A 14,445-nucleotide genomic window follows, 5' to 3' on the forward strand; every position below is an offset into this window, starting at 1 on the left:
ACTATGTATTTTATATTTCAATTTTGATGTATGTCAATTACTACTTTGTTGAATGTTTATTATTTTCGGCTATTTTTAAGTACATTGTATTATTTGTTTAAAAATTTATATGTTTGCATTTTTTAATTTTTGTGAAGGTTAATTGTAGTTATATCCAATTATAATTTATAGTAGAATTAACATAAATTTAATTTTTTTAAAAAGTCATATATAGAAAAAATAATTTATAAAAAAGCTAAATTTTATATCTAAAATTAATATTATAAAAATATTACATAAAAAATAATTAACTATACAAGAAATTTAATTAAAACATACAATTTATATAATGTTTAATTAAAAGTTTGTATAATGAAATAATATTAAAATATTCAAAAAGTGAATTAGTGTGATGAATAGTGTTACACCAAATTTTGTGTAACACTATTTACACACCAAATTTGGTGTTGGTTGGAGCTCAAAACACCAAATTTTACACCAAATTTAGGATTTGATGTAAAATTTGTTGTTGGGTTGGAAATGGTCTAAAAAAGGACTAGGGAGGTGATCAGACAAGACATGACCAGGGCCATCTCAACAGATTTGGGGGCCTAAAGTCAAATTTTATAGGGAGACCTTATTTTTATTTTTATTTTTTGTAGTTGTCATATATAAATTAATAACTATAACATACTCAATATAATTCTACAAGTGAAGTCTTGAGAATGTAGGATTTATGCAGACCTTATTGCAAACAATGAAAATTTTCAATGAAAAAACTATAATATGATGTTAGAATAATAAACCTGACTCAAAACCTTAAAAAGTTTATATAAGGTGTGTTTGGAAAGTCACATGATAATTGTAATTGGTGTAATTACTAAGGTAGTAATTACCAACTTAGTAATTACACTGACATGTTTGTTTGACAGAGTATAGTTACATATGTATTGTTTGGTTGCACAATTGCAATCATAAGATTATATTAAATTTTAAAATTTAAAGTTAATTATTTAAAATTTATATTAAACAAATAAATAACTTTATAAATGATATTAAATTAAATATTTAAGATATATATTGTCTTTTGAAAATATATTAATTAATAAACATATGTTCTTAACTAAACTTATGAAAAAACAATTGATTTATATTTTTCAAAATAGTATATTTCAATTGAATTAACCATAAAAACTAAAAGTACAAGATTCCTATGAACATCATGAAATGTGTGTTTGACAAAAAGATTAATATTATAAATGAAATATCATAAATTAATAAAATACTATACAAAAATATAATATATAAAATCTAACTAAAAATATAAATGACCTGCAGTGTGGAGTCTCAAGTCAATACTACTAAAACAAATGAAACTAAAAATATAACATAAGTTCTAAATTCAAAACAAAAAATTTAACATAACACTCTTATGTCAAATTTCAACACAACATTCATAAATATGATTTAATAGAAAAGGAAAATGTAAGTCTATAACGTTACTCAACAATGAATTCTACTTTGATTTAAAATTAGAACACTAACAAAATTATGCTAATGATAAGAATAAATATGACATAAAAAATAAATAATACGAAAAATTGTATGGAATCACATGAAATAAAAGTTGAGAATGAGAATGAGAAGGAAATGAAATATATAATATAAAATCAAGAACAAACTTTTAGAAATTTTCACAATAATAAAAATTGAAAAAAGAATTTAAAATAATAGAAATAAAAATAAATTAAAAGAAAAAAGAAAAAGTATAATCTGCGTACATCTTGATATTTAACTATCACTTTTTCTTGCTATTTTTTTTCAATACTTTGCCTTTTGACTCGAGGATCTATCACAAACAATTTTTCTATTATCACAAAGACAAAAATAAAATCTGCGTAGATCTTACTTTTTTCAAACTCTGTGGAAATATTCCTATTATACCGATTTGTCTTAAATCTTTAATTAGAAAATTTCAATTTTTATTAAATTTGAGATGAAAAAAAGTATATATATAAAATTTTGTGTATTTTTGCCAAGAAATTCTTATGAAAACAACAATATTTATTTGCCACTAATTTCATATATGATCAAAATTAGTTGAGCACATGAGGCATTTAAGATCACTAGGAAGTAGGGTGGGGAAGTGTAATTGACATTCAATCCAATTATAACCAAAAACAAACCTTCCCATTGAAAAACTTAATTAAATTAATTAATTATCCCTTATACTATAGTTTCACATTTTTCTTGGGGCTCCGTGTCTACTTTTTCTTTTAAGCTTTTTTCATATTCTTTTTTTTTTTTTTTACTTTAATTTATTTTCCATTTAAATGCCTTTCATCTTTGTTTCTCTCTCTTCCTTGTGTTTCCCTCAAAACTCCTGTTTGTATTCATACTTCTCTTTACTCTCTTCCAATACAGCAAAGCCAATTGTGACTCTTTCTCTCTCTTCTATCTTCTTTCCATTTCTAGAGAGAGAAACATCAAACACCCAAAAAGGAGTTGGCCGGAGAATATGCTCCGGTGTAGCCATTTTCAGGTATAATTCAAAGAAACAGGACGAGTTTGCTGTAAAAGAAGACCATTTTTGATATCATTGAGTGAAAAAAGTGAAATGCCGGAAACCCTTTTGTTGTCGAACCAGATTCCTGAAATATCGACCAGAAGGAAGGAAAATACTAAGGAAGTGGATGAGGAGGAGAAAGAGAAGATTCTAGAATCAACTACAACTACGACGACGACGCCGAGGTCAGTTATCATCATTCCTCGGAGCAAATCACAAGCAACATCAAGGAGAGTCATTCCGACGGATGGTACAATCTGTGCAGCGTCTGGTACAACTGGTACTAACTCGAACTTTGGGGTAGTGGAAAAGCACCTTCCGAATGGAGATCTGTACATAGGTAGCTTCTCCGGTAGTTCACCTCACGGATCCGGAAAGTATTTGTGGAAAGATGGGTGTATGTATGAAGGGGAGTGGAAAAGAGGTAAAGCATCTGGTAAGGGTAAGTTTTCGTGGCCATCTGGAGCTACATTTGAAGGTGAATTTAAGTCGGGTCGTATGGAGGGTTCAGGTACCTTTATTGGATCCGATGGGGATATGTACAAGGGTTCATGGTCCGGTGATCGGAAACATGGGTATGGGCAGAAACACTATAGCAATGGGGATTACTATGAAGGGCTATGGAAAAGGAATTTACAAGATGGACAAGGAAGATATGTTTGGAAGAATGGAAACGAGTATGTTGGTGAATGGAAAACTGGGGATATTCATGGTAGAGGTGTTTTGATTTGGGCAAATGGAAATAGGTATGATGGAAATTGGGAAGCTGGTGGTCCTAAAGGTCATGGGGTTTTCACTTGGCCTGATGGGAGTTGTTATATTGGGTGTTGGAGTAAAGATGCTAAGAATCAGCAACATCAAAACCAAATTCTTAATGGTACTTTTTATCCAGCAAACAGTAGAACCAACAGCCATGGCTCTGTTAAGAAAGAAAGTGTTGATTTCAGTGCTAAAGAAGATGTTTTGGGGGGATTTTTTGGACACAAGTTAGCTGCACCTTTAATGGCCGATGAAGATTGTGGGTTGCTAGTGATGAATATGGGGAAGAAGAGGTCATCCGTGGATGGATCAAGGGGAAGTATGACAGAAAGAAATTTTCCACGGATTTGCATTTGGGAGTCGGATGGTGAAGCCGGTGACATTACTTGTGATATTATTGATAATGTAGAGGCATCCATGATTTACAGGGATGGCTTTGGGTTTGGTCGAGATGGACTTAAGCAGTTCAGGAGAAATCCTTGTTGCTTTAGCAAAGAAGAAAAGAAGCCAGGCCAGACTATATCCAAAGGGCATAAAAATTACGATTTGATGCTCAATCTCCAGTTGGGCATTAGGTAATAATAGAATGAAATTGTTTTATGCCAGTATATTGGATGTTCTATTTCAGTTTGATTTACTTTTTTTTTATTAACAATTGTTTGTATAGCTGAATCAATGATGGTTTTTACAGATATTCAGTTGGGAAGCATGCTTCGATATTGCAGGATCTTAAAACCAGTGATTTTGATCCTAACGAGAAGTTCTGGAGCAGGTTTCCACCAGAAGGGTCTAAGCTTACACCCCCTCATCAATCTACTGATTTCCGTTGGAAGGATTATTGTCCAGTGGTGTTTAGGTATTGATTTCCTCTAACATGTAGATGATAAGTTGTCTATTGAGATTTGAGTGTTAATTTGATATTGATTAAGTCTGATCTTTGTTTACACACCATGAAAGACTCTAAAGTGTTTGGTTATTTGTTGGGTTATCCAGACATTTGAGAGAACTGTTCCAAGTTGATCCTGCGGATTACATGTTGGCAATTTGTGGAAATGATGCTCTGAGAGAGCTTTCTTCTCCGGGGAAGAGTGGAAGCTTCTTTTATTTGACTCAGGATGATAGGTTTATGATCAAAACTGTGAAAAAATCAGAAGTCAAGGTTAGTTGCCTCACCTTTGACTTGCACTTGAATTGATATGGTCATTTTACTGTTGTTGGTTAACTGCAAACCTGGGTAGATAAGATATTTGCCTCTATTAGAAAGTGATGACATGCTTAGTCTTCTAATGAGTTTGAATTTTTGCAATCTGTTATTCAGGTGCTTATTAAGATGCTTCCAAGTTACTATCAACATGTTTGTCGTTATGAAAATACCCTTGTCACAAAGTTCTATGGTGTCCATTGCGTCAAACCAGTTGGTGGTGTCAAGGTATGTCTGACTTCAAACTTAGAATATTTGATTTGGTGCAAGGCTTAACATGTCTGATATTTTTTTCTTTCATTGGGTGCAGACACGATTCATTGTGATGGGCAACATGTTCTGCTCAGAATATCGTATTCACAGACGGTTTGACCTGAAAGGTTCCTCACATGGCCGCACAACAGATAAACCCGAAGGAGAAATTGATGAAACTACCACCCTTAAGGACCTTGATCTGAACTTTGTGTTCCGTCTCCAGCGGAACTGGTATGAAGAACTAATCAAGTAAGTATAGGAATTCATTTGTTGCAACATTAGTTTATTTTCCTAATCAATAGTTGTCACACAATATATCCATCATTCTGTTTTTGCATTACTAAATTGATTTAACTTCTTTGCAGACAAATTGATCGTGATTGTGAATTTCTGGAAGCTGAGCGAATCATGGATTACAGTCTCTTGGTTGGTCTTCACTTCCGAGAGGATAGTATGGGTGACAAGATGGGTTTATCACCATTCCTCTTGCGTAATGGTAGGTTACACATTTGTAACAACTTTATTCTTAGCTGGATAACCATGTAGAGTCCAGAAAAATATAAAAGGAAGCTTTGCTTGCTTTCAGGAAAGAGTGATTCATACCAAAATGAGAAGTTCATGCGTGGCTGTCGTTTCCTTGAAGCTGAGCTACAGGACATGGATAGGATTCTTGCTGGCCGGTAAGAATGGTTCTTTTTACTGCTGTTAATTTAAGCTATTGGCCTGGAATTTACTTTTGTTTTATGGCATAAGTTGAAGAAATTTCAATATGATGGAGAGCCTTTGTGACTTCTATTTTTACCATTCGCAAATCCTTTGACTTTCACCTTTTTAGTTGAGGCTTACAACTACACTAGAATTAAAAAAGATTGCCAAGAATGCGATAAGACCTTACTTAAAGACACCTTGAAGGAAAATAGTAGTCCATTGCTCCCTAAGATCTGTGCTTCTATACCATTGGGAAGTATATTGAAGCAGTGATAAACCAATTTTGAGGGAGTTTATTAGACAACATTTGTGATGGGGACAACTGGAGCAAGGTCTTATTAATGAGTTTGGATGATTAAGCCGGTCTGACTATATTGCTCTTCAACTGATATTACTTCCCCAGTTGTAAATAAAATTACTAGTTTTTTTTTTTTGGGCAGAATTGATGCGTGCTACTGATTTTAGTTGTGAAGCTAATATTTATTTGATGACTACAAGTAAATTCGGAAAGCAATTTCTTGCAGATCCCCTTGTGACATCACTAAATAAGATTTTGCAACCACAAAAGACGAACTGTTTTTTTCTTGACAGAGTTAATTGCTTTGCTGATTTAACATTGATTTATCCTTGTTTCCATAAATACTTGTTGGTGTTTTAAATTGTATTGTTTCAAAAAAACCTTTTCTGACTTTGAAGTTACTTGAATTATATCTTTACAGGAAACCCTTGATTCAGTTGGGGGCTAACATGCCTGCAAGAGCAGAACGGATGGCACGAAGGAGCGATTTCGATCAGTATACCCCCGGTGGTTTCTGTAATTTACCCCCTTCCCGTGGGGAAGTCTATGAAGTAGTCCTGTACTTTGGGATCATTGACATTCTGCAGGATTATGATATTAGTAAGAAACTTGAGCATGCTTACAAATCGTTGCAAGTTGACCCCGCCTCAATCTCAGCTGTCGATCCAAAGCTCTATTCGAAGAGGTTTCGGAATTTCATAGGCAGAATTTTTGTTGAAGACAGGTGATAGGGCAAGAAAATGGAAAACACCAAACAGCAAAACAAAAAAAAGGATGTTAGATTATAGAGATTCTTCATTGAATCTGGAAAATCCCAACTGGTAATGTGCTGCACATTGCCCTGGAGTGAGCGGCAGCAGCAGCAGCAGCACGCGATGGTCATAATCAAAGAAATTATACATTTTGGCTGCAGAGGTAGACGGTCGAAGACATTTTTGGCTCAGGTGTATCATTCACGGGTGGTGCTTGGTTGGGGTTTGTTAGTGGCTGAATTTTATGGATCAGCCACTGGTTGAGTGCAAGTCTTCTGTATATTCCATGGAGTTGGGGGGAAATGAGTTCTTTTTGTGTTTTTTTAGTTTTAGTGATTATTTTTTTTGAGCATAGGGAACTGAGCAAGTTACTCAGTAAGATTCAAAAAAGATTGGTGTGGTGGGGGAGGAAAAGACTTTGAATAATCAAAGTGTACAGCTCATAGGATCAGGAGGTTGAATATATTTATTCAAAAATACATCTATATATAAAAAAATGTAGTAAATTCTTGTTATGTATGATCATGTTTTTGTTTATAATAAAGTTGACTGAAGGGAGAAAGAAGTTAGGATGTCTGTCATGTGCTGCTGGTGCTTTGATATGAGTGAAAGAAAGTGGCATTACATTGAAAGAGTTTTAGTATGAAAAGGGGAGAAAGCAGATAGATGCTCTGGTGCTGGTCCTAACTTGTCTGTGTTTCTTCACTTTTGCTTACCTTCTCTCCCTCCTTTTACTGTTTTGGAGTTGGCATGATTTTGTGAAATTGTCCTTTCACTCACTCTATTTCTTGGACTTGTCCTTTCTGTACCCATTAGTTTGGGAAAGAATTTCTCTGTTTCAAAACATTTCTCTTCATTTGCCTGCCTGCTACCTTCCTAGGACCTCTTTACTTTTTTGCTCCTTTGCGACTCGGACTCACAATTTTATGATTACAAGTGAGGGGTGGAACTCCCTCTTTTCTATAGATAGAGTTACTATCATTATTATAACTAATATTTGTGTGTACATGTCTTAGAATAGTTTTTTTTAAGACTGTCACTAATAATTTACGTTGAGTTTAGGAATATTGAAATGGTTAAAGCAAAATGTGGAAATGGCAACAATTGTTGATTGATGATTTGTAAAGGCATTAGGTTGGAAATCGTGTAGGAACTGTAGGAGTCAAAGTCAGGGTTTCTCTTTTTACTGTGTGTTGTTCCCCTTTTATTTACACTTTAGTAGGATTTTGCTCTGTCTCTTACTTCACCATCGTAAGCATACGTCTCTCTCAACACTCTGTTATCTGACTTTGCTATTTTACACCCAACCACCTCTATTTCTTCATTACTTCACTAACACACAACTTTCCTATTGGTATTATATTTTCAAAAAATTACGTAAAAAAAATAAATCCTCTTCAACTATTCGAAATAGATTTAATTGGCTCAAACATGTCTTTCAACTAGTCAAATGAGGCACGTTTTCTTTCATTTAACGTTCAGGACAAGTTAACTGTAAAGATTTGAACAACAACTAATATCGAAGATTAATTTGTTAAAATGAGAAGTCTTTATGTAACTTATTTTCTTATGTTATTATAATCCTCATGTTCAACACCCCCCCTCCAAAAAAAAAAAAAACCCAATTAAAACAAGGGCAAAATGTCCCATTTCAAATTTAATTAATGCAACCATCGTTAGTAAGAAAGATATTTTAAAGCTATTTAGAGGCAGTTTTGAGCCAATTAACTAGCAACGAGCGGAATTTTTCTAAATAATGAACGCAATATAGATGATAAAATTGACCTATATCAAGAGTATTTTGTTTTTTTGCTTTTTTATTCTTTTTCTTTGTTATAAAATTATACAAATATTACTACTCCATTATAATAGGATGGATTATTTTTTTCTTAAAAAAAGAAGAAGATATTTGTTGATATAGTATAGATTGAAGATAGTAATGTACAAAAGTAGTAATGCCAAAAACTAGGAGAGTTATAAGATGGAGCCTCAAATTTGTAGATGTTACTTTTGTTGTGGTCATTATCAACAGTTAGAATGTCTGAGGCCCTACTACTTTAAATATAAATATATAATGAAATGAGTGTTGGGATAAGCTCCTAATCCTAACAAGGCAAGTCAAGTAAAAGATGAGGACGTCATAGATGCGTAATGAAACACCTTAATATTATTGTGTTCCGATATTCCGTAATCGTATCGGAGCTTAATCAAATTTAGATTTATGGTGAACATTGAGGAGTAAAGTGTTTCCTAATAAAAGCGACCTCATATTCAAGAAAACTGGAAACTTGAACCCGAGACACGTAATTAAGAATGAAGAACTACTTAACACTCTATTACAATTTTATTGGTGCTTAATATCCAATTTATTAGGTGTTTCGTAATGAAAATTCAATATTTTTCATTTGTATTAAAAAAATGCATACATTAGTCTTGTGTATTACTAGTACCTTGTTTGGTACTCTTTTCCAACTTATGTATAACTAATGCTTGCATTAGTTATACACTCTATTGGGTATTAATGTATGTATTGCTAATATCATGAATTTTTAGGTATTAGAAATGCAATGACTTTAATGCATGCATTAACTCAATTAAAGACACAATTGCCCCTTCAATACTTTTTTTTAATATTTTTTCCACCATAATAGTGAAGGGTATCTTTGGAAATATTTTTTTTAATGCAATACATTCTATTTTTAATGCATCAAACCAAACAATGCATAAAAATAATCTATGTATAATTAATACAAGCATAACTAATACATGCATTACTAATACACTCTATTTATCATTATTTTTAAAGTTGTAACTGATCATCCTTTTTTTAATAAAATATTTAGCATTTATATGTACTTTTTTTAAATGTAGTGTATACCCTCAATTTCTAAAAACTAGCAAAATTATCTTAATTTACCTAAAACAAACAATCAAATTTGTAAAAGTAATGTCTCAAATAGATAATCATATAATGTCATAGATTAAATCTCAAATTCTTTGTAGTACATGCTGTTAAAAATACTTTTCACTTTATTTGGACTTTTGAAATTAAAGTTGAAGGCCTAGTTGTATTTGGTTATAATTCTTGCAAATAATAGTGTTGTATAATTGTACTTTTTGTAAAAAAAACATGAAATATAATTTGGATAAGGCCATTTTAATAAAATTATTACTATTTTTTGTAAATAAAAAGGAAAATATAGTGAAAGTAAATTAAGATTTTGGATATTTTCGAAATTCCAAACATAAGTTCATAGTCAAATGCTGATTTTCAAATAAAATTAAATTTTTTTATATGATAAAGTGAAATATTTCATAGCCAAACAAGTTATCATTGATAATAACATCAAAACTTTGGTGACTTCTATTGAAATTGAAATAATTATGGGTAAAGCAGAAACAATAAAAATATATAAACTTCAACAATGATAAATTAGATGGAGAAAAATCATGGCGCAATAGGTGAGGATGAGAAGTTGTGTAACAACCATATTTTTGTTTTTCTCATTTTTGTCTTTTAAAAATTATATATGTTTGACTCTCTTCCTAACTTTCTTGAGTACTTGTTTATGATTTGGAGGATGAGTAAATTTTGAATGTGTTCATGGAAATATTTTCAATTTTAAAAGTTTAATCAAAGTAAATATTTTAAATTAATGAGGCCAAATTTAAGTTTTGATGATTCCAAATTTAATTCTTTAATGTTCAATAGTTATAGACTACAGAAGCAAATAAATTTTGACTGTCATTAATATAATATTTAAATTAGTAGATTATCTACATTGAATATATTTATAAAGTTCTTATTTCTTTATTTTACTTGTGTAAGCAAATTTTAAAAATATTATTTGGTTTGAAGACGACTTATGTTGAAATTAGCTATGTTGGGATAAGTTATTTTTGAATTAATTATGTCAAAAATATTTTTATTGATTGTTTGGTTTATCATATATATTCAAACTAATATGCATTAATTGCATAATTTCTAAGAATAAATTGTCTGTTTACAAAAATATTTTCCATCTTATTTCTTATTTTTTTATTTTTTAAATTTTCTTTGCAAACTTTAGTTATTCATTCTTAAAAATACAATTTTCATAGTTAGCTTAAATATTTTGTGTGTGTGCATTTTCATGATTGTGCGTGTATTTTTGAAAATAATTTTTCCATCTTATTTAGCTTAAAAAACTTTCATCTCAAGTTTGTTAAGTAAAAGAAACTTTATTGTTTATGTCACTTCATTTAAAGCACATATCACTCCTATATTGTAAGATGATAGATTTATCTTCATTTTAACTGATATATAAAATACAAATTCTCAAGCGACTAAAATACCTTTTAATTAAAAATATGCAATTCGACATTGGAGTCCACACTTTATGAGAAATCAAAATAGAAATAAACATAAAAATTACACAAATAAATTCAACTTATAATATATTGACAAATAAAAAATATATTTATAGAGTGTAATTTTTTAATAGAAAAATATATTATTATAAAAATAACAAGTAGTCGAGACTGTGAATATTATTAATGGTATTAAAAATATGTGAATATATGCAAAGGTGATGTATAAAATAAGGTTTAAGGGGTACTTTTGTTATTTTACATATTTTATCATAAGATAGTTATTCCGATATTACTATTCCACCTATAGGAAATAACTTAACCCAATACTAATTATTAATCACAAAATAAGTTATTCCAGACTTTATAACCAAATCAAATATTAAAGGGATCTAAAAAATTATCTCAAAATTATTTTTCCTTATCCATTAAACTAAGCGACTATAGAATTTTGAATGCTATTAATAAGATTAATTGTTTATTCTGCACATTTCTGTCATTATAAAATGTCATTATATTTATTTATATTTATTAGTAAGTATGTTACATAGAATATTTTTTAAAATTTTCTTTTTAAAAGAAAAAAGAAAAATAGTTAAGGTTAAAATAGATATTTTAAAAGATGATTTGACATCTATTTATTCAAAGTTTCAAAGTTGATGAGGGAGCTAGTCAGCTAGTTTAGTTTTAAAGTAAAGTTGAGGAATATAAATGATATTCACATATTAAATTAATGATCCATTATTTAGTTTAGAAGTGATTGCTCATTTTAATCAAGTAAGTAAGACAAGTTACATATTTAGCTGGTCAATAAAAAATAATTATATTTTGTATAAAATATGTATATTTTAGCATTATTTTGGTGGATGATTATCCATATGAAAATGACTCAATTTTGGGTGTGCTATGATCCAAATTCTACGTGAAGCTCCTATCATTGAAGAAATTATTATTATTATGGGCACTTGTATTTTCAATATAATAAAGTTCAATTCCAGCAACTTATCTTTGACCACATCTCTCTTTTTATTTTTTATATGCCTATCAATTAAAGATTCTACTACAAGATATACAAATCATTCACTATTGTTTTCTTGTTATGGACACACATATATATATACTTGGATTTGTTCTCAATGAGATAAAGCCAAAATAAGATTTTTTTTTCTCCTTCTTGATAAGTAAGAGGAAAATATGTGTTTGTAGAGCTAGAGATCAAATATCCTAAAGAAAGAAAAGTAGAAAGAAATAAATCAGAAAAAGGAATAGAGAGAACAATAATATAATGCCTAATAATAATAATAGTAGTAGTAATAAGTTGTTGTCTTTTGTCCCACAAAAAACAAAATGGGATGCCCAATTTCTTGTCTCCAAAACTCTCCACCATTTATTGTGCTTGTTGCTCTCACCATTTTTGCCAAGGACTTTTCATTGATAATTTTAATATTAAGGTATACTTCTTTTTAAGTCATCATGTAAAATTTATCTAATGGACTGTTCATATCAAGTCTGACATGATAACCTGAAAAATAAAATGACAATGGCATGTAGTTAACTTTGTACTATATTTTACAAATCTTAAATCCTTTCATGATATAAATATGTATAGGGTATGAGAAGCGTTCTCTTTATATTTTACAAATTTAAGGACATTTTTATGTATTTTGTGAATATAGAAAATTATGTAATTTTTTTTGGTGGTCCAATAACACAGAATAAGACATGCAATAGTCAAAGGCATCAATTTTAAAAAGCAAGACTAGAAAATCATCAAATCTATGTGTATATATGTAACCCCGTCTTGTGAATGTGATTCTGTGACTCCTGGCATGCTCTCAAGGGCACTAAGATAGTGACGCTTCAAAACTTAGTTTTTGAATTGTTATGACAAAAGAAATGGATTTAAATTTTGGACGTAACTCAATTCCAAAAATTAGATCACGGTGAGGTGGTTACTCAAGACCATATTAAGACGACCAAACTCCCTTATAATGCCCCTCGATATGGAATCGAGATTGAATATCTGCAGCGTGGATAATTATAAGATGAGATGGCTCAACAACGGAAACTATGAATTATAACTAGGCTGGGTCTGACACTAACTGAACCCTAAAAACTAGGTTATAAGGGGAGGATTGCCCAAGACTATATTAATGAAACCAAATTCCCTTATAATGCCCATCGATATGGGACTAGGACTAAACATCTGCAGCATGGACAATATAAGACGGGTTCATGAGAATTCGGACGATCCCAATAGCTTTTCCCTAGATCCTATATTTGTATTAGAAAGTTAAATAAATATAAATGTATATTAACTTGCATTGTGAACCCCAAAATTCCTAATCCTGACTCCGCCTCTCTATATATATGATCAAGCACAACTTAAAAAACAAGAACAAAATTGGAAATTATATGAGTTACTATTATATTGTGTATTTAAAAAAAAAAGAGTTTATATGAAAAAGACTAAAGTCTTGAAAAGTTATATTAGACGTGGAATTATAATAGGGTGAACATGCATGCATGTGTTAGAGTGTTAGACCACAAGAAATATGATGTGAGACGTGAAAGACGAGTTTGCTCTTGGAAATACAAAGGAGTGTCCAACTCTAAATTTCTATAATATGAATCATTTAAAAAAAATATGGTGACAAATGATAATAAACAAAATCAGGATATACATGTTAAGTTTGGATAATTATTATTTATAAGAAATTACAATCTATTTACATTTATATTTTAATATATACTAATTTAATTGATCAATTTTGCAAAATTTCAATTCTTTTTCCTTGTTTAGATTACAAAATTGGTATTTCCTAAATACAGAAAAATATTATCAATTCATCCCTATCTCTTCTTTCATTTTGTTGGCTCAACTAATTATATTCTTCACGCCTTCACAACATGGGATTCCAAAATGATGAGATAACAATTTCATCCTTTTTTTTATTGGGTTGAAATATAATACATGTTCAATGAATTATTTGATGTTAGACTAAATAATTTATATATCTTGAACAATATATATATCCTATAAACTTTTGACTAACGAATAAATTAATAGAGCCGTTCATTGTTATGGCCACCCATAAATAGGAATATCCTTATCTCTTTTATGAAGTCTCGTCAACTAAAACTTTCTTCTGCCTCAATTTATATGATATATTTTTCCTTTTAATCAGTTAAAAAAGAATAACATATTTCATTTATCTTTAATGAGATTGATGATTTATAGTCATACACATTAATAACTTATTTTGTATCATAGATCTTAAAAGCCTTTTTTTTAAAACTCTGTAATAAATCAAACTACATATAAATTGAAAAAAAAATCTCTTTAATGCATTGGGTTAATTAGTGGAAATTTGGCAAGGTAGAGGGTGACTACAAAAGTGGCAACCCACCATATAGATATATATAGCACATCTATATTCCTCAACCTTAAAAAATTGTAATGAGAAATAATGTAATCACATCAACAAATCTTTTTTATCTAAGCCACGTGCCAAGGCCACTCCATTAAGTGTCTTGATAAAGACCCCACGGCAGGTTACGTTACAATCCCATGTGA

General features: G+C 30.3%; 1 protein-coding gene across 1 annotated transcript; it reads left to right on the forward strand.

Moving 5' to 3' along the window:
- Window positions 1–2,323: 2,323 nt before the first annotated feature.
- LOC102585168 (phosphatidylinositol 4-phosphate 5-kinase 2) lies at window positions 2,324–7,087 on the forward strand. The gene is made up of 8 exons (XM_006351811.2): window positions 2,324–3,879; window positions 3,996–4,160; window positions 4,298–4,463; window positions 4,623–4,733; window positions 4,816–5,009; window positions 5,126–5,256; window positions 5,347–5,440; window positions 6,188–7,087. Exons 1-8 carry the CDS (start codon window positions 2,597–2,599, stop codon window positions 6,492–6,494), a joined length of 2,451 nt encoding a protein of 816 aa, XP_006351873.1. The 5' UTR covers window positions 2,324–2,596; the 3' UTR covers window positions 6,495–7,087.
- The last annotated feature ends 7,358 nt before the right edge of the window (window positions 7,088–14,445 follow it).

This window comes from Solanum tuberosum, unplaced genomic scaffold (assembly GCF_000226075.1).
Source record: "Solanum tuberosum cultivar DM 1-3 516 R44 unplaced genomic scaffold, SolTub_3.0 scf00134, whole genome shotgun sequence".
In the NCBI taxonomy this organism is placed as follows: Eukaryota; Viridiplantae; Streptophyta; class Magnoliopsida; order Solanales; family Solanaceae; genus Solanum; species Solanum tuberosum.

Bases quoted from the DNA above. Each gene is read 5' to 3' on its own strand.
- LOC102585168 (XM_006351811.2), top strand. From the start codon at position 2,597: ATGCCGGAAACCCTTTTGTTGTCGAACCAGATTCCTGAAATATCGACC. The intron at 4,464-4,622 runs GTTAGTTGCCTC...TCTGTTATTCAG, and splicing joins TGAAAAAATCAGAAGTCAAG to GTGCTTATTAAGATGCTTCC. The intron at 4,734-4,815 runs GTATGTCTGACT...CATTGGGTGCAG, and splicing joins AACCAGTTGGTGGTGTCAAG to ACACGATTCATTGTGATGGG.